The 25,887-nt window shown below is 39.2% G+C and overlaps 1 protein-coding gene across 1 annotated transcript in view; it reads left to right on the forward strand.

Moving 5' to 3' along the window:
• LOC124363753 (TELO2-interacting protein 1 homolog) overlaps positions 1 to 25,887 on the forward strand; it is a 127,879-nt gene that overhangs the window by 19,940 nt on the left and 82,052 nt on the right. The window contains exons 7-11 of the mRNA XM_046819014.1: positions 2,335 to 2,514; positions 2,550 to 2,681; positions 19,376 to 19,588; positions 22,161 to 22,300; positions 23,021 to 23,156. Of these exons, the coding sequence (XP_046674970.1) occupies positions 2,335 to 2,514; positions 2,550 to 2,681; positions 19,376 to 19,588; positions 22,161 to 22,300; positions 23,021 to 23,156 (801 nt within the window). The remainder of the gene's footprint in view (positions 1 to 2,334; positions 2,515 to 2,549; positions 2,682 to 19,375; positions 19,589 to 22,160; positions 22,301 to 23,020; positions 23,157 to 25,887) is intronic.

Raw genomic sequence — 25,887 nt, forward strand, 5'->3', positions numbered from 1 at the left:
AGTTTTGTTTAGAGATAGACCATTTGCTTCAAACCAATTTAGACTCTCTGCTTGGGCATCAGCCATAACTATACTAAGATTACACAACTCACTATTAGGCTTACTACTAAACAATGTTGTGTCATCAGCAAAAATTATTGAATTACAACTAATACTAGAAGGTAAGTCATTTATTAAAACTAAAAACAAAAACGGGCCGAGGACCGATCCCTGTGGTACTCCATTTGTAACAGTCGCAATATCAGAAAGCGTGTTATTTACACACACTCTTTGTGTACGGTTTGTCAAATAAGTTTGAAACAATTTTAGCTCCACACCTTTGAAACCATAGAATTGTAGTTTAGAAAGAAGGATCTCATGTGGTACACAGTCGAAGGCCTTAGTGAGGTCGCACAAGACTGCAAGAGTGCTTGAATGTATTTCAAAACCTTTAAGTACAGATCTAATAAGGCCCTCGACTGCATCCACAATTGATTTACCTTGCCTAAAACCAAATTGGAATTTAGAAAATAATGAATTGCTTTCAAAAAATTCACTTACCTGGTGTTTTACAGCTTTTTCCATGATTTTTGAGAATATGGGTACGACAGAGATGGGCCGATAGCTACTAGCAGATGTCTTGTCACCCTTCTTGTAAATGGGAACCACTTTTGATTCCTTGAGGGATTGAGGGAATTCACCAGATTGTAGACACTGATTTATACATCTTGTTAGTGGGTAAACTATTGAGGGTAGAACCCTTTGAACTAATATGGCATTGATATCAAACACATCATTACTTTTACTACTTTTCATAACACTTACATATTTAGACACTTGATCACAAGACACTGGCTTCCACCGGAACTCGACGTCTACAGCTTGGTTATATATATATATTACAATATAAATTCAAATACATTTGTAAAAGTATTATTGAGGATACCATTCTTGAATTAAATGCTCGCTTTGAAAGCAACAATAATACTAAACAATCCAACAAGAACAAAGTTTACAAGTGAATAACACTGCCAGTGTCAGAAGTCAGACTGTCATGGCGGCAAGTCGGTGTGTGCTGACTAGTAATGATGCACAGTAGTGTTCTGTCTGTCTGTGTGGCTCTTGCAGTGGTGGTGAGGAGCAAAAAGCATTATATTGCTCGGCTCACAAGAGCTACACTACAGCTGACAATAACTCAAGTTGGCCTTGTCAAGTTGATCTGGTGAAGAATTTTGATAAAGAAATAACTAGCATATTTGAAATAGTTTGTTTATTCAATTAAAGACCACTTAGAAACTAAATATATTTCTAGTAATTTCTGATATTTTTCTCAAAAAGGTGTTGTGTGCCGCACAAAATAGCATGGTGTGCTGCATGCACCTCGTGGCCCGTCAGTTGGACATTCCTGCTCTAGAGCTTGAAATGGAGATCATTTGAATTCAAAACCTTATTTATTTCCAAATAAAGAAATTACAGTTCCATAATAGAGTAATATATGCTATAGTAATTTTCAAGTATGATTAAAACATTAACATTACTTAAAAATATAGGAAAAAAGAACCTACATAGGCAAGTTTGTGCATGGGCACGAGTCGTTGAAAAGATAGGTCGACCCACATTGCCGATAAGTTTTAATCATATATAACTCAGATATGTAGCACACTTAACACACTCACGTACATACATAAATACATAAACCTAGCTCCCATTACAATAGAGCTAAAAAAAAGTAAGTAAAGTAACGGGCATAGCCTAGTAACAGACATGAGCTTGAAGTAAAAGAAAAAGAAAATCCTATCTGTAATTGGATGTAATAACGTTCTCCGTTATTTATCATGCAACAATTTATATTTTTATTTTATATGTTCAAATACTTGTAATATGCAGAAATAAAACTGATGGGCCTTTATAATATCAGTGTAATTAATAAGATTAATTCATTATTTTCATTAAATAAAAGGGTGATTCAGAGGTGATTCCTTTTATTTGTGTGTAAGAAGCTCAAAATAAAGAATTTTCATCATTTCGCCATCAAAGACACTTAGATTACAAAATATAAAATGTAGTGTAATGAAGGCGGATTGGCGTTCTCATTGTCTCACCAGATGCACAACTGAGTGCATTGCGATGTTACTGACACTTCTCACAGTGCTTCTTTGTCATCGACTTTTTTTTTATCTCTTCAGATGAACATTGCTCAAGATTCTAGGAGTCAAGTCTGTAACAGCATCGTATTCCAGATGCTGCATTAAGAGGACTGTGAACTGGAACTAAATATATTGTGATTTGATGATAAATATAGAAATGGACACAAACTCTCGATGGTTAGTGTATCGTTTATGATATGTGTCTCAGACGAAGGCAGCCAACTGACGTGTATGAGCCTGCTGGTGGGCTACCTGAGGTTACAGGACAGTAGGCTGCCACATGTGCTCAGTTCTGGCCCCTTTCTGTACCGTCTGCTGGTCACTCTGGTCCATGTGTCCCACCTCGAGACCAGCCACGTCAGTCTACTCGAGGAATGTGCCATCCGAGGTTAGTGACAGCTATAGCTAGCACAGGATACATCAGGTTACAGGACAGTAGGCTGCCACATGTGCTCAGTTCCGGCCCCTTTCTGTACCGTCTGCTGGTCACTCTGGTCCATGTGTCCCACCTCGAGACCAGCCACGTCAGTCTACTCGAGGAGTGTGCCATCCGAGGTTAGTGACAACTATAGCTGGCACAGTGTTACTCTGTTTCCAGGCACCTGATGTATGAGTAGATAATATCTTATTAAAATAAGTGGTACGAATTTTTAGTTAATTATTTGATGTAACAACTATTATTTTAGTTACATTCACCTTAGAATGTAAAATTTACTTAGCAGTAGCATCGTACAGTAATTACACTCCTTTTGTCCACCGGACTGGATCTTACTGGATCTTACTGGACTGGATATATCAAACATGTTTTCATTCTTATTCACACAAATTTTCCATCACAAAAGGTAAAAAAGTATCAGAACTATAATTAAATATTTAAATTATATTTATATATTTTTCAATATTTCCAACTATTAATCCCTATTTTGTTTAAATTTCATTTCTAGAATATGAAGTAATGATACCTGATAGTGCTCTGTTCTCTGAATATTTTAGAATTATAAATGTATCAAACACTCATAATCATACTAACTTATAAGATGTCAATGTTTATAATAAACACAATTTTAAAACACAATGAAACTCAATTCCTTTATGAATATTTTCTAATAGTATATATTTAGAGACTTTACTCCTTTAATTAGAAAGATTTAATCCAAATAAATTTCCTTAGAATGTAATTTCTTTTCTTGCTGCATATTGTATTACTTTTAAATACAAGTAAATACATTATAAAAAGAAACAAGATATATCAGTATCTTATTTAAGTACATGCAACTAACTCTTTATCATGCCAGAGTATTTTTAAAACTATCATTTTTACCTCGTTTCTCCGGGGCTTCACACCGATTACAGTTTACATGATCAGTATGTTATTTCAATATCTGCACCACTTTATCATACCGGAGTATTTTAAAAACAATGATTTTTACCTCGTTTCTTATGGGCTTCACACCGATTACAGTTTACATGATCAGTATGCTATTTTAATGTCTGCAACACTTTATCATGCCGGAGTATTTTAAAAACAATGATTTTTACCTCGTTTCTCAGGGGATTCAGACCGATTACAGTTTACATGATCAGTATGTTATTTTAATATCTGTACCACTTGGTCATGCCTGTGTATTTTAATAACATTCATTTTTACCTCGTTTCTCAGGGGCATTACACCGATTACAGTTTACATAATCATTATCTTATTACAATACCTGCTAAACTTTATCATGCCTGTATATTTTGGAAACAACAATTTTTTCCTATTTCTCAGGGACTACACAACAAATTACAAATTCACAAATTTGTCTTTTTACACACGTTCAGGTGAACTCTAAGTCAAGCTCTATCAGTCTAAATCGTAGCAGTTGGTTGGCAATCTCATGCAATCACTCATTCTCCTATATACACTTGGTCAGCTGAGTGCTCAGTCTAGCTGTGTCAGTCTGAACCGTAGCAGTTTGGTTGCCAATCTCATGCAAGCACTCGTTCTCCTCTGTACACTTGGTCAGTTTAGTGCTCAGTCTAGCTCTATCAGTCTGAAACGTAGCAGTTTGGTTGATGGTCTCATGGAAACACTCATTCTACTCTCTACACTTGGTCAGCTGAGTGCTCAGTCTAGCTGTATCAGTCAGAACCATAACCGTTTGGTTGGTAGTCTTATGAAAACACTCATTCTATTCTCTACACTTGCTCAGCTGAGTGCTCAGTCCAGCTGTATCAGTCTGAACCGTAGCAGTTTGGTTGGCAGTCTCATGCAAGCACTCTTTCTCCTCTCTACACTTGGTCAGCTGAGTGCTCAGTCTAGCTGTATCAGTCAGAACCATAACCGTTTGGTTGGTAGTCTTATGAAAACACTCATTCTATTCTCTACACTTGCTCAGCTGAGTGCTCAGTCCAGCTGTATCAGTCTGAACCGTAGCAGTTTGGTTGGCAGTCTCATGCAAGCACTCTTTCTCCTCTCTACACTTGGTCAGCTGAGTGCACAGTCTAGCTGCATCAGTCTGAAACGTAGCAGTTTGGTTGATAGTCTCATGGAAACACTCATTCTATTCTCTACACTTGGTCAGCTGTGTGCTCAGTCTAGCTGTATCAGTCTGAACCGTAGCAGTTTGGTTGGCGGTCTCATACAAGCACTCGTTCTCCTCTCTACACTTGGGCAGCTTAGTGCTCAGTCTAGCTGTATCAGTCTGAACCGTAGCAGTTTGGTTGGCAGTCTCATGCATGCACTCGTTCTCCTCTCTACACTTGTTCAGCTGAGTGCTCTGTCTAGCTGCATCAGTCTAAAACGTAGCAGTTTGGTTGATAGTCTCATGGAAACACTCATTCTATTCTCTACACTTGGTCAGCTGAGTGCTCAGTCTAGCTGTATCAGTCTGAACCGTAGTAGTTTGGTGAATAGTCTCATGGATGCACTCGTTCTCCTCTATACACTTGGTCAGCTCAGTCTAGCTGTATTAGTCTGAACCGTAGCAGTTTACCATAGGCTAGGTGGCTGTGAAAAAGTGCGTGGTACACCGTTACCAGGCACCGCTCTGGTACCACGTTTCTCAGTTTTCTCAGCAAGAAGATAACCCTGGAGAGTTTTGTGCAGACTTTGTCTATGTGGCAATTCCAATTTAACTTCGGGTCCAGCCAGAAACCGAGTAATTTAACGGCCTCATCACAGTCCTCTATGACATCTCCATTTTTTAGAGTACAGAATATCAGTTGTGTTTTTTCTTCGTTTAATTTTAGTTTGTTTGTGGTGAACCACCTCTTGGCATCTGCTAACAAGTCCTCGGCTTCCTGAAGCACGGAGTGTATCAGCTTTCCTCTGGACAGGAGCGTAGTGTCATCTGCAAACAGCACTGCCCTGCCTCCCAGTCTTAAATCATTCACAAGAATTAAGAAGAGCAAAGGTCCCAGGATGGAACCTTGTGGCACTCCATGCATGACTTCTCTACTTCCTGAAGTAGCCCCACCAAGCGATACCCTCTGTTGTCTATTTTCGAGATAGCTGGAAATAGTTTTGTGAACTGTTCCTTCGATCCCATAGGAATTTAGCTTGCTAAGTAGTATCTTATGCGGCACACAATCGAATGCTCGGCTCAGATCACAGAGCGCAAGAGCCATTGATTCGCCAGCCTCGAAAGCTTCCATTATCTTTGATGCTATGGATAATAAGGCAATGGTTGTAGAACGTCCACTTCTGAAGCCATGTTGGGTGTTGCTGAGCAGATTGTTGGACTCAAAAAAATCAACCAACTGTTTTTTCATTATTGACTCCATGACCTTAGACACCACTGGCAGAACTGAAACTGGCCTGTAATTCACCAGTTCCTCAGGATTTCCTTTCTTGTAGATGGGGACTGTGCGTGCAATCTTCAAAGCATCTGGAAAGATACCTCGACTAAGACACTTGTTTATTACTACTGATAGAGGGTTTGCTACTTCATGGATCACCGCTTTCAAAACAAAGCAAGGAACACCATAGATATCCGGGCTTCTAGAGTTCTTTAGCCTATTTACTATTTTTATAATATCTAGTGGTCGCACCTCTAACCAATGGTCTAATATAGGCTTAGGCCTATTTGCAATATACAGAGGGTTAAAGTCCATCTCCGGAAGGTTTGTCACTATCTCTTCAACAGCCTCTATGAAGAAATTGTTTATGTTGTCAGGACTTTCTGAGCAGGAAGCATATGGCTTCTTAGGTCTGTGTGAGTTTATAATATCCCAGGCCGCTTTACACATGTTGGAGGATGACCTGATGGTGTGGACGTTGAAGGCCTTCTTAGCTTCTGTTACTTCCAGTCTGTATTGTTTATTTGTTTTACAATATAATGCATAGTACTCATCACGGTCTTTTGGTGAGACTGCTGATTTATAATGATCATTTAGAAGAACTACTAAGTTTTTAAGTCTGCGCAAGTCTGCTGTATACCAAGATTTATCTTTAAAATGACATTTAGTTCCGTTTTCTGGATTTTTTTTTAAAGGTTTTAATGGACAAAATATATATATATATATTTATATATATATATATATATATATATATATATATATATATATCAAAATTGTAATTAAAGGTTTGAAGAAATCTATCAAAGGAGTGCTCAGATAAATAGTGATCACCCAATTCAATTGGCCAGTTTACGTTTTTTAGAGCCCTCCTTAGTAAAGGCAGCTGCTCATCCTTGATGACGCGCTTTGTAAAACTATACTTGTCATGCCATGAAACTTCTTTGTGTTTACCATTTCCCAAACTTGACTTTATTGTCATAATAACTGCACTATGGTCCGCAATCATAGGTTCAATGACTTCCACCTTATAATCCCAAGAATCAAAATTTGTAGCCATGGAATCTAGGCACGCTGTGCCTCTTGTGGGTAGTCTGTTTGAAATGTATAGGCCATGACTAATGAGCATGTTTGTAAAAATGTTCTCTTCCCGTGATTTTTCTTCCAGGTGTACATTAAAGTCACCACAGACCACAAGTTTTTTCTTATTTCGAGAAAGAAAAGTAAAACATTTGTCCAGAAGTTGGATAAACTCATCAAAATCACCATCAGGAGAGCGGTAAATCGACATGATGATCATTAAAGAGTCCAAGAGCTCAATAGCGGCAATTTCTAAAGTTAGTTCTTTACAAAATTGTTCAAGGTTAAGTTTTTTATATCTAAGATTATTTTTAACATAAACTGCTGTGCCTCCATTTTTATGTTCCTGTCTACAATAGGCATCCGCCAAAATTAAATCTTCAATTTGGGTGTACACATCAATTTCATCTTTAACTAGCCAATGCTCTGAAATGCACAGTATATTTGGTCTAGTTTCCAATATAAAGAAAGATAGAACCTCCATTTTTGTCCTTAAACATTGAACATTTATTGAGGCTATTACCTTGTCTGAGCTATAATTTTTCATAGGCTTTTTTAACTTAGGCCTATGTCTAGTTGTTTGGGAGTTTAAGCTAGGAAGAATAATATCACTAGACTGAATGTTAGACAAATGAGAAACTAAGTTACACTGAGAGTTTGTGTGTTTCTGAATAAAAAACGCTTCAGTGTTACATTTCTGGGCCAGCGGGTACAATCCATAACCTTATCTTTATGTAAAAAATCTACTCCTAGCTTGAAGCTCTTGTTTACTCCCTTGTTTTCAAGTTTTTCAACACTAAAACTAATATTAGGAAAGGCTTTACTTACAAAACATTGAACATCCTCTTCACTCGTTCCCATAGCGACTTTTCCCAAATGAAACCAAGCCTTCTTAGCACCGAGAAGGCTTGATGAGACACTATCACCTGTACCGATTATAATAGAGTGTTTCTTTTTGTATTTGGATGACTCTGGGTATGGGCTTACCCTATTTTTGCTTAGGCCTAGATTAGCCTTGCCAAGTCCATTCCTAACCTCACTGTCCAGCTTTCCTATTTTATTTCTCACATTTCTCCTTCTAGGCCCAACAGCTTGCCAATCTTTATTTAACTTATTTTCTGTCTTAGAAGGAGAAACATCGTCACTTGCAACCAAAGAGGTTTCAGTCCGAGTAGTGTCCGAGTCACTATTTGAGCCTAGACTTGCTTCAACATTTTTGTTATTTACATCTTGGCATATTCTATTTGTAAGCCGTTTAGAAGTTCGGGTTTTAACAATATCTACATAAGATGGGGTTTTAATTTTGTCATCGGTAATTTCATTTACATATTCACTAAGGTTAGGTTCCATTCCTATTTCTGGATTTATTACGCTGTTCGATGTATTGGAACAACTCTCTTTCCCTGAACCGTTCTCAGAACGATTCGGTTCTTTGGATTCGTTTGTGGATGTTTCAATTTTTGAGTTGGCATGGAAATGTCGCATAATTTCATTTAGCTGTGTCCTAAACACATTATTTTCATTTTCAAGTTCACTTAACCTTTTAGACAAACTTAGGTTATTTTTGGTTATTTCTTCCAATTCTGTCACTACAACGTTAAGAATCGCGGAGCAGTCAGACTCGTTCGACGGATGCAGATCAGTTCCCGACGCAGACTCGGTACTTTGTTTGATAACAGCATTTGGAAGGCAAGAAACACAGTACCATTTTACTCCTGGCATACTTGAAATGTTTTTAAAATGGTCGTATTGAGGCTTTGAAATACTTGCACAAGCAATATGCCACCATTTTTTACAGATTCCATAACACATTATCGCATTATGCCTATCTAACACTGCTTTTGAGCACGAGCCCCCACATATACACTTTTCACCTGCCACCATCTTGCAGACGACCCCATTCTATATTACCAACATTCTCTAAAATTTATGAAAGAGTCATGTATATAAGGCTTGTTGAATTTCTTGAGAACAATAATAAATTTGATGATGAGCAGCATGGATTCCGATCTAGTAGGTCTGTTATTACTGCTGGCATTGAGTTTGTTGAATCAACACTAGATGCTATCGATAGAGGAGACCATGCCGTTGGTATCTTCATGGATCTAAGTAAAGCATTCGATAGTGTCTGCCATAGCAGCCTTATCGGAGTTTTAAACAGCTTGGGTATATCAGAAATCGTTTTAGAGTGGTTTGTGTCATACCTAAAAGATCGAAACCAGTATGTTGAACTATCTTATATTGATAAGGACAGCCAAATTAGCTCTGTAAAATCACAAATTAAAACTATCAAATATGGAGTGCTCAAGGTTCTATTTTGGGGCCAATACTATTCCTGTGCTATATTAACGGTCTGCCGAAATCTGTATCTAGCATTAACAGTAGGATGTTTCTGTATGCTGATGATTCCAATCTTCTTGTTTCTCATAAATCTTTAAATGAAATTCAAAATGTATCCAATCTTAACTTAATATCAATACTTAATTATTTTAGTAGTAAAAATCTATTGTTAAATCCCGATAAAACAAATTTTATTTCTTTCAGAACTAGGCAAAACAGAAATGATGTAGTACTTTCAATTGAAGTGCTTGACACACAAATAAAACAGGTAGACCAGACTAAGTTCCTAGGGTTAATTGTGGATAAGAACTTAACATGGAATAATCATATACAGCATATTGAAAAGAAAATATCCTCGGGGTTATTTGTTTTATATACTCTCTCAAAATACTGTGAACTTTATACCTTGAAAATGGTTTATTATTCTCATATACAGTCCCACATTTCCTTTGGCGTTGTGCTTTATGGAGCAACAAGTGATAAAAACTTGCAAAAAATTTTGATATTACAGAAAAAAGCCATACGGATTATGCTTAAACTACACCATCAAGAATCGGTAAGACATTTATTTTCGAATTTAGGCATTCTAACAATTTACTGACTTTATATATTGGAAACGGTACTTGTAGTAAAAAAAGTAAATGACACATTACCAAAATTGGGAGCTTCGCACAATTATTTAACTAGGAATCGTAATCAGCTTGCAGCTCCACATATAAATCTAAAAATTACCTCAAAAAAACCAAAAGTAGCAGGTATTAAGTTTTATAATAGCTTACCAGAACATATTTTAAAAATTGATAGTTTCTTACTTTTTAAAACAACAGTAAAACAATATCTTATAAGTAAATCTTTGTATTCTTTTGATGAGTTTTTTATAAACTGATAGGTGGTTGTGAAATACACTGTTAAAATGAGGGAATTTATTATGTATATTTATTGTGTAAATGTATGTCATGTTATGTATGTTATAGCTGACTCCATTTGATGTTTGTATGTTTATGTCACTGTATATGTACAAATTTTGAATAAAGAAATTTTGACTTTGACTTTGACTTTGACTAGCTGTATCAGTCTGAACTGTAGCAGTTTGGTTGGCATTCTTATGGAAGCACTCGTTCTCCTCTATACTCTTGGTCAGCTGAGTGCTCAGTCTCAACCGTAGCAGTTTGGTTGGTAGTCTCATGGATGCACTCATTCTCCTCTCTACAATTGGTCAGCTTAGTGCTCAGTATAGTTGTATCAGTCTGAACCGTAGCAGTTTGGTTGGTAGTCTCATGGTTGCATTCATTCTCCTCTCTACAATTGGTCAGCTTAGTGCTCAGTCTAGCTGTATTAGTCTGAACCGTAGCAGTTTGGTTGGTAGTCTCATGGTTGCATTCATTCTCCTCTCTACAATTGGTCAGCTTAGTGCTCAATCTAGCTGTATCAGTCTGAACCGTAGCAGTTTGGTTGGTAGTCTCATGGTTGCATTCATTCTCCTCTCTACAATTGGTCAGCTTAGTGCTCAGTCTAGTTGTATCAGTCTGAACCGTAGCAGTTTGGTTGGTAGTCTCATGGTTGCATTCATTCTCCTCTCTACAATTGGTCAGCTTAGTGCTCAGTCTAGTTGTATCGGTCTGAACCGTAGCAGTTTGGTTGGTAGTCTCATGGTTGCATTCATTCTCCTCTCTACAATTGGTCAGCTTAGTGCTCAGTCTAGCTGTATTAGTCTGAACCGTAGCAGTTTGGTTGGTAGTCTCATGGTTGCATTCATTCTCCTCTCTACACTTGGTCAGCTTAGTGCTCAGTCTAGCTGTATCAGTCTGAACCGTAGCAGTTTGGTTGGTAGTCTCATGGTTGCATTCATTCTCCTCTCTACAATTGGTCAGCTTAGTGCTCAGTCTAGCTGTATCAGTCTGAACCGTAGCAGTTTGGTTGGTAGTCTCATGGTTGCATTCATTCTCCTCTCTACAATTGGTCAGCTTAGTGCTCAGTCTAGTTGTATCGGTCTGAACCGTAGCAGTTTGGTTGGTAGTCTCATGGTTGCATTCATTCTCCTCTCTACAATTGGTCAGCTTAGTGCTCAGTCTAGCTGTATTAGTCTGAACCGTAGCAGTTTGGTTGGTAGTCTCATGGTTGCATTCATTCTCCTCTCTACAATTGGTCAGCTTAGTGCTCAATCTAGCTGTATCAGTCTGAACCGTAGCAGTTTGGTTGGTAGTCTCATGGTTGCACTCATTCTCCTCTCTACACTTGGTCAGCTTAGTGCTCAGTCTAGCTGTATCAGTCTGAACCGTAGCAGTTTGGTTGGTAGTCTCATGGTTGCATTCATTCTCCTCTCTACAATTGGTCAGCTTAGTGCTCAGTCTAGCTGTATCAGTCTGAACCGTAGCAGTTTGGTTGGTAGTCTCATGGTTGCATTCATTCTCCTCTCTACAATTGGTCAGCTTAGTGCTCAGTCTAGTTGTATCAGTCTGAACCGTAGCAGTTTGGTTGGTAGTCTCATGGTTGCACTCATTCTCCTCTCTACACTTGGTCAGCTTAGTGCTCAGTCTAGCTGTATCAGTCTGAACCGTAGCAGTTTGGTTGGTAGTCTCATGGATGCACTCATTCTCCTCTCTACACTTGGTCAGCTTAGTGCTCAATCTAGCTGTATCAGTCTGAACCGTAGCATTTTGGTTGGTAGTCTCATGGTTGCATTCATTCTCCTCTCTACAATTGGTCAGCTTAGTGTTCAGTCTAGCTGTATTAGTCTGAACCGTAGCAGTTTGGTTGGCAGTCTCATGCAAGCACTCCTTCTCCTCTATACACTTGGTCAACTGAGTGCTCAGTCCAGCTGTATCAGTGTGAACCGTAGCTGTTTGGTTGGTAGTCTCATGGATGCCCTCGTTCTCCACTCCACACTTGGTCAGCCTAGTGCTCAATCTAGCTGTATCAGTCTGAACTGTAGCAGTTTGTTCGGTAGTCTCATATAAGGACTCATTCTCCTCTATGTACTTGGTCAGCTGACTAGCTGTGTCAGTCTGAACTGTAGCAGTTTGGTTGGTAGCAGTTTGTAACAATGTTGTACTGTTGATATTTCCAGTTTAACCTTGGTAGTAATGATGGTTACACTTGGCATAAGTGATTCACGTAATTATGAAATACAGTGCTTTTTTATGGAATTCATGCAGAAAAAAAATACATGACAGTTCTTCATACAACTTGCTACTTAGTAATTTAAATAAGCAAACATAAGCGACAAAGCCGAAAATTGTTCTGGCAACAATATAGGACCATTCCTACCAACCTTTTGGAATCATTTCATGTCCTATGACAGCTGCCACAGTTGGTATAGTTGAAACAATTCTGTTGCCAAGGGAGAGAGCAGATGTCTAAGATTCAGTTTGCTTGTACAGAGGTAGAGACAGACACTGTAGTCTATGAGCCGTGGAAGCAGTTCAAGTACTGTGACAGTTGCCACAGTTGGTATAGTTGAAACAATTCTGTTGCCAAGGGAGAGAGCAGATGTTGAAGATTCAGTTTGCTTGTACAGAGGTAGAGACAGACACTGTAGTCTATGAGCCGTGGAAGCAGTTCAAGTACTGTGACAGCTGCCACAGTTGGTATAGTTGAAACAATTCTGTTGCCAAGGGAGAGAGCAGATGTTGAAGATTCAGTTTGCTTGTACAGAGGTAGAGACAGACACTGTAGTCTATGAGCCGTGGAAGCAGTTCAAGTACTGTGACAGTTGCCACAATTGGTATAGTTGAAACAATTCTGTTGCCAAGGGAGAGAGCAGATGTCTAAGATTCAGTTTGCTTGTACAGAGGTAGAGACGGACACTGTAGTCTATGAGCCGTGGAAGCAGTTCAAGTACTGTGACAGCTGCCACAGTTGGTATAGTTGAAACAATTCTGTTGCCAAGGGAGAGAGCAGATGTCTAAGATTCAGTTTGTTTGTACAGAGGTAGAGACAGACACTGTAGTCTATGAGCCGTGGAAGCAGTTCAAGTTCTGTGACAGTTGCCACAGTTGGTATAGTTGAAACAATTCTGTTGCCAAGGGAGAGAGCAGATGTCTAAGATTCAGTTTGTTTGTACAGAGGTAGAGACAGACACTGTAGTCTATGAGCCGTGGAAGCAGTTCAAGTACTGTGACAGTTGCCACAGTTGGTATAGTTGAAACAATTCTGTTGCCAAGGGAGAGAGCAGATGTTGAAGATTCAGTTTGCTTGTACAGAGGTAGAGACAGACACTGTAGTCTATGAGCCGTGGAAGCAGTTCAAGTACTGTGACAGCTGCCACAGTTGGTATAGTTGAAACAATTCTGTTGCCAAGGGAGAGAGCAGATGTCTAAGATTCAGTTTGTTTGTACAGAGGTAGAGACGGACACTGTAGTCTATGAGCCGTGGAAGCAGTTCAAGTACTGTGACAGTTGGTATAGTTGAAAAAATTCTGTTGCCAAGGGAGAGAGCAGATGTCTAAGATTCAGTTTGTTTGTACAGAGGTAGAGACGGACACTGTAGTCTATGAGCCGTGGAAGCAGTTCAAGTACTGTGACAGTTGCCACAGTTGGTATAGTTGAAACAATTCTGTTGCCAAGGGAGAGAGCAGATGTCTAAGATTCAGTTTGTTTGTACAGAGGTAGAGACAGACACTGTAGTCTATGAGCCGTGGAAGCAGTTCAAGTACTGTGACAGTTGCCACAGTTGGTATAGTTGAAACAATTCTGTTGCCAAGGGAGAGAGCAGATGTCTAAGATTCAGTTTGCTTGTACAGAGGTAGAGACGGACACTGTAGTCTATGAGCCGTGGAAGCAGTTCAAGTACTGTGACAGCTGCCACAGTTGGTATAGTTGAAACAATTCTGTTGCCAAGGGAGAGAGCAGATGTCTAAGATTCAGTTTGTTTGTACAGAGGTAGAGACAGACACTGTAGTCTGTGAGCCGTGGAAGCAGTTCAAGTTCTGTGACAGTTGCCACAGTTGGTATAGTTGAAACAATTCTGTTGCCAAGGGAGAGAGCAGATGTCTAAGATTCAGTTTGTTTGTACAGAGGTAGAGACAGACACTGTAGTCTATGAGCCGTGGAAGCAGTTCAAGTACTGTGACAGTTGCCACAGTTGGTATAGTTGAAACAATTCTGTTGCCAAGGGAGAGAGCAGATGTCTAAGATTCAGTTTGTTTGTACAGAGGTAGAGACAGACACTGTAGTCTATGAGCCGTGGAAGCAGTTCAAGTTCTGTGACAGTTGCCACAGTTGGTATAGTTGAAACAATTCTGTTGCCAAGGGAGAGAGCAGATGTCTAAGATTCAGTTTGTTTGTACAGAGGTAGAGACAGACACTGTAGTCTATGAGCCGTGGAAGCAGTTCAAGTACTGTGACAGTTGCCACAGTTGGTATAGTTGAAACAATTCTGTTGCCAAGGGAGAGAGCAGATGTCTAAGATTCAGTTTGTTTGTACAGAGGTAGAGACAGACACTGTAGTCTATGAGCCGTGGAAGCAGTTCAAGTACTGTGACAGTTGCCACAGTTGGTATAGTTGAAACAATTCTGTTGCCAAGGGAGAGAGCAGATGTCTAAGATTCAGTTTGTTTGTACAGAGGTAGAGACAGACACTGTAGTCTATGAGCCGTGGAAGCAGTTCAAGTACTGTGACAGTTGCCACAGTTGGTATAGTTGAAACAATTCTGTTGCCAAGGGAGAGAGCAGATGTCTAAGATTCAGTTTGTTTGTACAGAGGTAGAGACAGACACTGTAGTCTATGAGCCGTGGAAGCAGTTCAAGTTCTGTGACAGTTGCCACAGTTGGTATAGTTGAAACAATTCTGTTGCCAAGGGAGAGAGCAGATGTCTAAGATTCAGTTTGTTTGTACAGAGGTAGAGACAGACACTGTAGTCTATGAGCCGTGGAAGCAGTTCAAATTCTGTGACAGTTGCCACAGTTGTGAAACAATTCTGTTGCCAAGGGAGAGAGCAGATGTCTAAGATTCAGTTTGTTTGTACAGAGGTAGAGACAGACACTGTAGTCTATGAGCCGTGGAAGCAGTTCAAGTACTGTGACAGTTGCCACAGTTGGTATAGTTGAAACAATTCTGTTGCCAAGGGAGAGAGCAGATGTCTAAGATTCAGTTTGTTTGTACAGAGGTAGAGACAGACACTGTAGTCTATGAGCCGTGGAAGCAGTTCAAGTTCTGTGACAGTTGCCACAGTTGGTATAGTTGAAACAATTCTGTTGCCAAGGGAGAGAGCAGATGTCTAAGATTCAGTTTGTTTGTACAGAGGTAGAGACAGACACTGTAGTCTATGAGCCGTGGAAGCAGTTCAAGTTCTGTGACAGTTGCCACAGTTGGTATAGTTGAAACAATTCTGTTGCCAAGGGAGAGAGCAGATGTCTAAGATTCAGTTTGTTTGTACAGAGGTAGAGACAGACACTGTAGTCTATGAGCCGTGGAAGCAGTTCAAGTACTGTGACAGTTGCCACAGTTGGTATAGTTGAAACAATTCTGTTGCCAAGGGAGAGAGCAGATGTCTAAGATTCAGTTTGTTTGTACAGAGGTAGAGACAGACACTGTAGTCTATGAGCCGTGGAAGCAGTTCAAGTACTGTGACAGTTGCCACAGTTGGTATAGTTGAAACAATTCTGTTGCCAAGGGAGAGAGCAGATGTCTAAGATTCAGTTTGTTTGTACAGAGGTAGAGACAGACACTGTAGTCTATGAGCCGTGGAAGCAGTTCAAGTTCTGTGACAGTTGCCACAGTTGGTATAGTTGAAACAATTCTGTTGCCAAGGGAGAGAGCAGATGTCTAAGATTCAGTTTGTTTGTACAGAGGTAGAGACAGACACTGTAGTCTATGAGCCGTGGAAGCAGTTCAAGTTCTGTGACAGTTGCCACAGTTGGTATAGTTGAAACAATTCTGTTGCCAAGGGAGAGAGCAGATGTCTAAGATTCAGTTTGTTTGTACAGAGGTAGAGACAGACACTGTAGTCTATGAGCCGTGGAAGCAGTTCAAATTCTGTGACAGTTGCCACAGTTGGTATAGTTGAAACAATTCTGTTGCCAAGGGAGAGAGCAGATGTCTAAGATTCAGTTTGTTTGTACAGAGGTAGAGACAGACACTGTAGTCTATGAGCCGTGGAAGCAGTTCAAGTACTGTGACAGTTGCCACAGTTGGTATAGTTGAAAACAATTCTGTTGCCAAGGGAGAGAGCAGATGTCTAAGATTCAGTTTGTTTGTACAGAGGTAGAGACAGACACTGTAGTCTATGAGCCGTGGAAGCAGTTCAAGTTCTGTGACAGTTGCCACAGTTGGTATAGTTGAAACAATTCTGTTGCCAAGGGAGAGAGCAGATGTCTAAGATTCAGTTTGTTTGTACAGAGGTAGAGACAGACACTGTAGTCTATGAGCCGTGGAAGCAGTTCAAGTACTGTGACAGTTGCCACAGTTGGTATAGTTGAAACAATTCTGTTGCCAAGGGAGAGAGCAGATGTCTAAGATTCAGTTTGTTTGTACAGAGGTAGAGACAGACACTGTAGTCTATGAGCCGTGGAAGCAGTTCAAGTTCTGTGACAGTTGCCACAGTTGGTATAGTTGAAACAATTCTGTTGCCAAGGGAGAGAGCAGATGTCTAAGATTCAGTTTGTTTGTACAGAGGTAGAGACAGACACTGTAGTCTATGAGCCGTGGAAGCAGTTCAAGTACTGTGACAGTTGCCACAGTTGGTATAGTTGAAACAATTCTGTTGCCAAGGGAGAGAGCAGATGTCTAAGATTCAGTTTGTTTGTACAGAGGTAGAGACAGACACTGTAGTCTATGAGCCGTGGAAGCAGTTCAAATTCTGTGACAGTTGCCACAGTTGTAACAATTCTGTTGCCAAGGGAGAGAGCAGATGTCTAAGATTCAGTTTGTTTGTACAGAGGTAGAGACAGACACTGTAGTCTATGAGCCGTGGAAGCAGTTCAAGTACTGTGACAGTTGCCACAGTTGGTATAGTTGAAACAATTCTGTTGCCAAGGGAGAGAGCAGATGTCTAAGATTCAGTTTGTTTGTACAGAGGTAGAGACAGACACTGTAGTCTATGAGCCGTGGAAGCAGTTCAAGTTCTGTGACAGTTGCCACAGTTGGTATAGTTGAAACAATTCTGTTGCCAAGGGTGAGAGCAGATGTCTAAGATTCAGTTTGTTTGTACAGAGGTAGAGACAGACACTGTAGTCTATGAGCCGTGGAAGCAGTTCAAGTACTGTGACAGTTGCCACAGTTGGTATAGTTGAAACAATTCTGTTGCCAAGGGAGAGAGCAGATGTCTAAGATTCAGTTTGTTTGTACAGAGGTAGAGACAGACACTGTAGTCTATGAGCCGTGGAAGCAGTTCAAGTTCTGTGACAGTTGCCACAGTTGGTATAGTTGAAACAATTCTGTTGCCAAGGGAGAGAGCAGATGTCTAAGATTCAGTTTGTTTGTACAGAGGTAGAGACAGACACTGTAGTCTATGAGCCGTGGAAGCAGTTCAAGTTCTGTGACAGTTGCCACAGTTGGTATAGTTGAAACAATTCTGTTGCCAAGGGAGAGAGCAGATGTCTAAGATTCAGTTTGTTTGTACAGAGGTAGAGACAGACACTGTAGTCTATGAGCCGTGGAAGCAGTTCAAATTCTGTGACAGTTGCCACAGTTGTAACAATTCTGTTGCCAAGGGAGAGAGCAGATGTCTAAGATTCAGTTTGTTTGTACAGAGGTAGAGACAGACACTGTAGTCTATGAGCCGTGGAAGCAGTTCAAGTACTGTGACAGTTGCCACAGTTGGTATAGTTGAAACAATTCTGTTGCCAAGGGAGAGAGCAGATGTCTAAGATTCAGTTTGTTTGTACAGAGGTAGAGACAGACACTGTAGTCTATGAGCCGTGGAAGCAGTTCAAGTTCTGTGACAGTTGCCACAGTTGGTATAGTTGAAACAATTCTGTTGCCAAGGGTGAGAGCAGATGTCTAAGATTCAGTTTGTTTGTACAGAGGTAGAGACAGACACTGTAGTCTATGAGCCGTGGAAGCAGTTCAAGTACTGTGACAGCTGCCACAGTTGGTATAGTTGAAACAATTCTGTTGCCAAGGGAGAGAGCAGATGTCTAAGATTCAGTTTGTTTGTACAGAGGTAGAGACAGACACTGTAGTCTATGAGCCGTGGAAGCAGTTCAAGTACTGTGACAGTTGCCACAGTTGGTATAGTTGAAACAATTCTGTTGCCAAGGGAGAGAGCAGATGTCTAAGATTCAGTTTGTTTGTACAGAGGTAGAGACAGACACTGTAGTCTATGAGCCGTGGAAGCAGTTCAAGTTCTGTGACAGTTGCCACAGTTGGTATAGTTGAAACAATTCTGTTGCCAAGGGAGAGAGCAGATGTCTAAGATTCAGTTTGTTTGTACAGAGGTAGAGACAGACACTGTAGTCTATGAGCCGTGGAAGCAGTTCAAATTCTGTGACAGTTGCCACAGTTGTAACAATTCTGTTGCCAAGGGAGAGAGCAGATGTCTAAGATTCAGTTTGTTTGTACAGAGGTAGAGACAGACACTGTAGTCTATGAGCCGTGGAAGCAGTTCAAGTACTGTGACAGTTGCCACAGTTGGTATAGTTGAAACAATTCTGTTGCCAAGGGAGAGAGCAGATGTCTAAGATTCAGTTTGTTTGTACAGAGGTAGAGACGGACACTGTAGTCTATGAGCCGTGGAAGCAGTTCAAGTTCTGTGACAGTTGCCACAGTTGGTATAGTTGAAACAATTCTGTTGCCAAGGGTGAGAGCAGATGTCTAAGATTCAGTTTGTTTGTACAGAGGTAGAGACGGACACTGTAGTCTATGAGCCGTGGAAGCAGTTCAAGTACTGTGACAGTTGCCACAGTTGGTATAGTTGAAACAATTCTGTTGCCAAGGGAGAGAGCAGATGTCTAAGATTCAGTTTGTTTGTACAGAGGTAGAGACAGACACTGTAGTCTATGAGCCGTGGAAGCAGTTCAAGTACTGTGACAGTTGCCACAGTTGGTATAGTTGAAACAATTCCTGTTGCCAAGGGAGAGAGCAGATGTCTAAGATTCAGTTTGTTTGTACAGAGGTAGAGACAGACACTGTAGTCTATGAGCCGTGGAAGCAGTTCAAGTACTGTGACAGTTCCCAGAAGGTGTGCAAACTACAAGATGTGTGCAGTGTGTTACGTGAATATGCAGATCTCCACACCGTCTTACATGCTCTCCTGGACCTGCTGAATTCCAACCCTGAGTACACCAAAGAGATAATCCTCCTTATCAACTACATTGCTGCTGGAGGTAAATGTTGATTTTATCAGATTGTAATTGAATTATTTTTTTTAAATATGTTACAGTCTATTCTAAATTTTTGGAATAATTCCGGAGCTGATGACTATATATAACACATCATTCTTTATTTCACAAAATGTGGCAAAATATGCAATTAGAAAACTTTATCGTATTTAACATCAACAACTTATTATAATAATGATAAATTTTCTTCCTTATAGAATATCTATATAGCTTAAGGATGTAATTTTATTGAATTGTTATCTGCAAAACCAATTAGGTACAAACATATAACTTTAATCTAACATAATCATTAAAATTGCATAATAGATTTTATAGGAAGTCACACCATACTTGAGTTCTTTTTTCAATTTTGCATTGAATAAATTTGTAGCTTCATTTACTCATATTACATATTCTTCAAGATTCAGGAACATTGCTTTATCAGAGAACTAGAAATAACTTAACACATTGAATACAGAGCCCAAGTATAAGTCAGGCTAGCACGCCCGCTGTTGTATACGGAGCCCGACCTATACTTGGGCTCCAGTATTTAATGTAATATGTTTATGTATTCGGTAAAAAATCAGATTTAGTTGTATCAGACCATTTCCTATGTTATATTGTTTATATTTATACGTTTCCGTATGACAACAAACAGTTGTGCAGCTGTAAAAATGGTATTTTGAACTATTGCACAGTTGCTTAGTTACGTAACTGACTGACACGGTGACGCGAGCCTTGTTGTCTGGAGTGTGTTTGTAAACAAAGTTCCACTATTATTGAATAAAATAGTAGTATTTATGATAGTTTTTGGAGTGATACGAGTTTTATTGTATAGTTTTCTTATTCATTGTGTAAAATGAGTGACCATTTAGACAAAGAAATGGTGGGTATGATAGCCTGTCAGATTCTGAAAGAATCTTGGACCAAATTTATGATTCTGGATCGGAGGGTGAGTTTCTTGACGACAATGATCCTGACCCATATTTTGAGGTTAGGCCTAGTGGAAGACATGAGTGATGCTGAGTACGTTATGATAAGCCTTCCATTAATAATAAATAATTACTTTCTTTCTTTTATGTTAATTGTATATCAAAAACACATTTATAGAGTATTAGGGGGTTAAAAATAAAACGTTTATACACTGTTACAATTTTTAAAATTTTATTTTTTTCCATAATTTTGTTTACTTTATAATTTTTTTCAGATAATGCTTTTATAATAAACATACATATTTTCTAAAATTGCGTTTTCTCCTCTTTAATTTCATATATAATAAGTTAGGTTTAGACAATGTCTTCATAATTAAAAAAAAACATTTTTAATCACAAAAAGAGGCCAGTATACTGAGTAAATCCATTGTTATAGGCCTAGGATTCAATGTGTTAACCTCTTACTTTTCTTGAATTCCTCTTAAATACATATGGAACAAAACGAATGTATATGAAAAACTGTACTAACAAAGAATGTAAAACAGCAGACAACAAAAATTATGATAACCCTTTAAGTGCAAAAGGCCTTGTTAGAGATTCGTGATGTTTGTGTAGGAAGTAATGTTGGAGCCTCAGAGTGAGACCCTCATAATTTTATAAAAGAGCCCTGTTCTTTTTTGTAAGTTTAAGACCTTTTCTTTTTAAATAACTCATAAAGGAACAGACCATTATCTATTCCCCATTTAAGTCATAAAAGAGTATAGTTCAAGGATTAAATTATTATGGTTTGGTGTTATTACGGTTTAAATAGGTTTTTAACTCTTAAAATCTATTATTATGGTCATAATTTAATAATAAGTTCCTTGTAAAACATATAAATAACATAAATCAAGTGAATTTTTAGTAATAGAAACAACAAAAGCAAAGTGGATGTTTCGGTCTAGTACACTTTTACAAGAGAATACACTGATGCTGTCAACTTCTACCCAAGCCAACCACCGTTTCACAGACCAGTGACTTTCACATAAGTGTACACCAAACACAATAATGTACCGGGGTTTTGTACTGTGAGGGTCGTTAATGACCTTAAGGTGCTAGATAGCATCCATAAGGCCTGGACCAACCCCTTCAGCTCCCTACCGTTTGAGGAGAAAGTGGAACCTCCCAGGCCGGTAGAGAAACTCAAAAGAACATCCTCCTGTTCCACTGAAGAGGCAATGAGTCCTACTCAGCCATGGTTGGTGTTTTAGGACACCACCCTCTGATTTTGTGTTTTTGCATTCTATGGAAATCACATGAACAGCTAGGGACTAAAAGGCTTCCGCTTCAGAGAACTCCATGAGGTGGGAAGGCTAAGTTTGAAATTGGAGATCGCATAGTATCCAGAATCCGCTTATTTCATTTGAAGCACTTCTTTGACAACCAAGACATAAAGTGTTTCTTTGACCAATCCATCAAGTGGTTCTATGATTTATAGATGGAACAAAAACAATTTAGATACATTCTACTTAGTTACAACTGTGGTCAATGTGTACATTCAGCCGAGGTTGAGGAATGTTCCGATGTTTGTCAGTATTACCACTACAATGGCAGAGTCACGAAGTTGTACCACTCAGATTCAAACCAAGTGTTTTTATGACTTACAGGTGGAGCAAACTCTATGGAGATACATTCTGCTTTAGTCACAACTGTGGTCAATGTGTACATTCAGCCGAGGTTGAGGGATGTTCCGATGGCAGTCAGTAGTGCCACTGCAATGGTGGAGGCACAGAGTAACGTAATTCAGGTTTGTTAATATTCCGCTATAACTATTTGATCTAAATTTTTTTGTTATGTATTTGTTATCTATATGCATTTATTTTGTTAAATATATCATAATAGGCAATAGACACTTTCTTTATTTACACTATCTTGGTAATTAGTAACACTTCATATTTTGAAATCAATACTTAATGATAAGTATAATGTTTTCTTTCAGTGTTCTATTCAATCACTGAGTAGTAGGTTCTTTATCAGCTAATCAGTTCTCAGTTGTAGAGCAGTTGTGATCTTCAGTTCTTCTGGTAGTACATTTAACAGTGTTTGCTGATTGTTTTGCTATTCATACTAAGGTGGTGAGGTGAAATTACAAATTTAATTTTAATTTGAGTGATTACTTGTATTTTTCATATATGATCAGATAGTATGTTATCACCACAGATATTTCTAGACTTGGTAAGTTATTGTTAAGTGTTCATTGTGTATTGTTGTCATAATACCAACTGCTGCAGGTAAGTCAGTTCAGTAAAGATAAATTGGCTGACCAGTCCGACCAGTTGTGGACTTAGTGTGCAGATTAACAGCGGTGACCGACACTTGAATATAGCAGAACTTCAATCATTAGCTGCTGAATAATAGAATGATGTAAACCAAAGATATTTTGTTTGCTTAAAATATGCCATAAATATTTGTGTTCTCTAAGTCTTAAAGTTTGGATCTAGTGCATACAGTACTTTACCTTGACCAGGTTTCCCTGTTGGCGGAAGGGCTCGGTTTGTTTAGTCTTGCTGTGGGAGGCCAGAACTTCTCCCGTTCCTTGTTGAGATGTCTCTACTTTCTCCTAGAGTGCGCTGGCTCCCCCCTCCACCCCCTTGCCTGTGCAGGTACTCACCAAGACCTTTTATGATAATGTTTTAACCCTTTGCATGCCGCTAGTGAATTGCATACTTCCTTTAACGCCAAGACATCTATAAAATATATTTCTATTTAAGTTAAAATTTAATTTTTAAACACAACAAAAATATTAAACAGAGCATTTTAGTTAATACTAGTATACGAGGGGGTACCCAAAAAAACCGGAATTATTTTATAAAAATTATATATTATCAAATTTTTTACAATATGACCTTATCTCCTTCAAAATAATCTCCATTACAACTAATACACTTGTCCCAACGGTATTTACATTGATCAAAACATTTTTTGTAGTCATCTTTAGAAATGGCTGCAAGCTCGAGCTTCGTTTTTTTCTTAACCTCTTCAACGCTGTCAAATCGTTGACCTTTCAAGCCTCTTTTCATGTGTGGAAATAAAAAAAAGTCGCATGGAGCGAGGTCAGGCGAGTAAGGTGCGTGGGGCAGCGGAACCATGCCGTTTTTGGCTAAAAACTGCCTAACTGAGATGGCTGTGTGTGCCGGTGCGTTGTCGTGGTGGAAGAACCAGTCTCCAGTCTGCCACAAATCGGGTCTTTTCTGGCGAACACTGTTGCGCAATCTTCTTAAAAGTTAACCCACTACTCTCTGATAGTTCCTCAATTGTCTGTCGACGATCGGTGAGCACAAGTTCACGAATTTTCTCAACATTTTCGTCCGTTCGAGAGGTTGATGGACGTCCAGAACGAGGTTTGTCTTCAATCGACATGTCGCCATTTTTAAATCGAGCGAACCACTCGTAGACCTGAGTTTTCCCCATAGCATCATCTTTGTAAGCTGTATTCAACATTAAAATAGTTTCTGCAGCATTTTTACCAAATAAAAACAAAATTTCACAGCTGCACGTTGTTCACTTAAACTTGCCATGACAAAAAACGAAACAAGAACAAAACAGAGTTAGCGAAAACAGTCACTACGAACGAACAGAATGCACTAGGACAACGGAACTGGGGTCACTGAGCTCGCAATGGGTTGCGCGACACACGCCTAGCGGCAGGAATGTGTACTACACGCTGCCGGTTGCCAGCAATACAATTCCGGTTACTTTTGGGTACCCCCTCGTATTTATTGATAAAATTCTAAAATGACTATTTACTGTACTGTTAATTTATTCTAAATTCACATTCATACTTAACTTACAATCTAATAAAACTGAAAAATCATATAAACTATTAATCATTAGAGCTTTTTCTTATTCAAGGTTTTGTAGATATGTTTATGATCTGTGCAGACAAGGGATGTATTTGGTTAAGGCTATGTAAGATGCACAAAACAGTTGAGCAGGTGGAGAGAGCTAGTCAAAGGGCGCCCTCCTCCCTCTGCCGAGGAATCTATGTTGTCTAAAAATAAATATCTTCTAGTCGACCGCGATAAACACAGAGCTTGCACCTGCCATTCCAAAGACTTTTTGTGTACAAAAAAACTCTGCAAGAGTCACATTGTGTAATTTAGGTCATTATCGTGTTTGGCATTTTTGTCAAAGTCCATCATTGGAATATATCTGTCTACAGCATGGGAGGGTTAAATCTGTTTTGAACTCATTGGTGAAATAATATTTCTGTACATATCTGGATGGATGAAATAAAAAATACCAAAACACAGAGATTTACAAATTTTATTATTTTGCTAAAATACAGTATTAGCCAAAATAAACAGTACTGAAATGGTAATATTTTATTGTGGTAAACACAGTAACATTACATATAGATCTACCAATAAATACAAGTCAAAGGAAGAACAATCGGTTGAACTCAGGTATTAACATGTTCAATATGACCCCTGTTCAGTTTGAGGCAACACTCATACCGTTATTGTATGTTTTGCATCATTTTTATGAATAGGGGTTATTCCATTCTCCTAATGCACATGGTTATTTTTTATTTGAGTGGAACAATGGTAGATGGTGGGTCCTCGTGGAAAATATTTTCTTTCAACAATACTCAGACGTAGGCGTTCGGTGTTGTAAGATCGGGGAAGTGGGCTAGACGGTTGCCAAAGGTTTGTTGGAGGAAAGCAATATTGTTAACGGCAGTGTGATTGGTTGAGCCATCTTGCTGGAACTACTGTGAATTTAATGACAGGTTTGGTGCTCGACAAAATCTCCTGAAGTCTCTCACAAAACGGTCAAGAAGGGTCCAATATCGATACTGATTTACAGTAAGAGTCTCTCCATTGTTGCCTTCAAAAAAGTATGGTCCCACTATACCCCTCCCAGACACAGCGCACCACATGGTTACACGCTAACTATGCTGTGGCCTCTCTACAACAATGTCAGGATTTTAAAATCCAAAGAAACGCGTTACTGCTTGTTTATGAAATCATTAAGGTGCACATGACATTCATCTGTAAATCATACACCACTCAGAAGCTCAGGTTTTTCATAGCATATTGCTAACATTGAAGCACAGTACTGAACTCTGGCTAGTTTGTTTCTACAGTTCAAAGGTTGTACAGTTTGTATCCTGTAGGGAAAACCACTTATGTTTTTGAACATTCTTTGCATTGACGTATTGCTAATATTCAGTTTAACACGTTCAATGCGGTTGCGGTAGATCTACTGCACGGCTGCCTCGCGCCAGGCGCGCATGACGTAGATCTACTGCACAGCGCCATTGTTTAGAAACCCAGTCAGTGTGCTCTCAGCACTCGTCGTGTATGGTTGTCCGTTTTGCCGCTCGTGGGG

The sequence above is a fragment of the Homalodisca vitripennis genome, chromosome 5 (assembly GCF_021130785.1).
Source record: "Homalodisca vitripennis isolate AUS2020 chromosome 5, UT_GWSS_2.1, whole genome shotgun sequence".
Lineage (NCBI taxonomy): Eukaryota > Metazoa > Arthropoda > Insecta > Hemiptera > Cicadellidae > Homalodisca > Homalodisca vitripennis.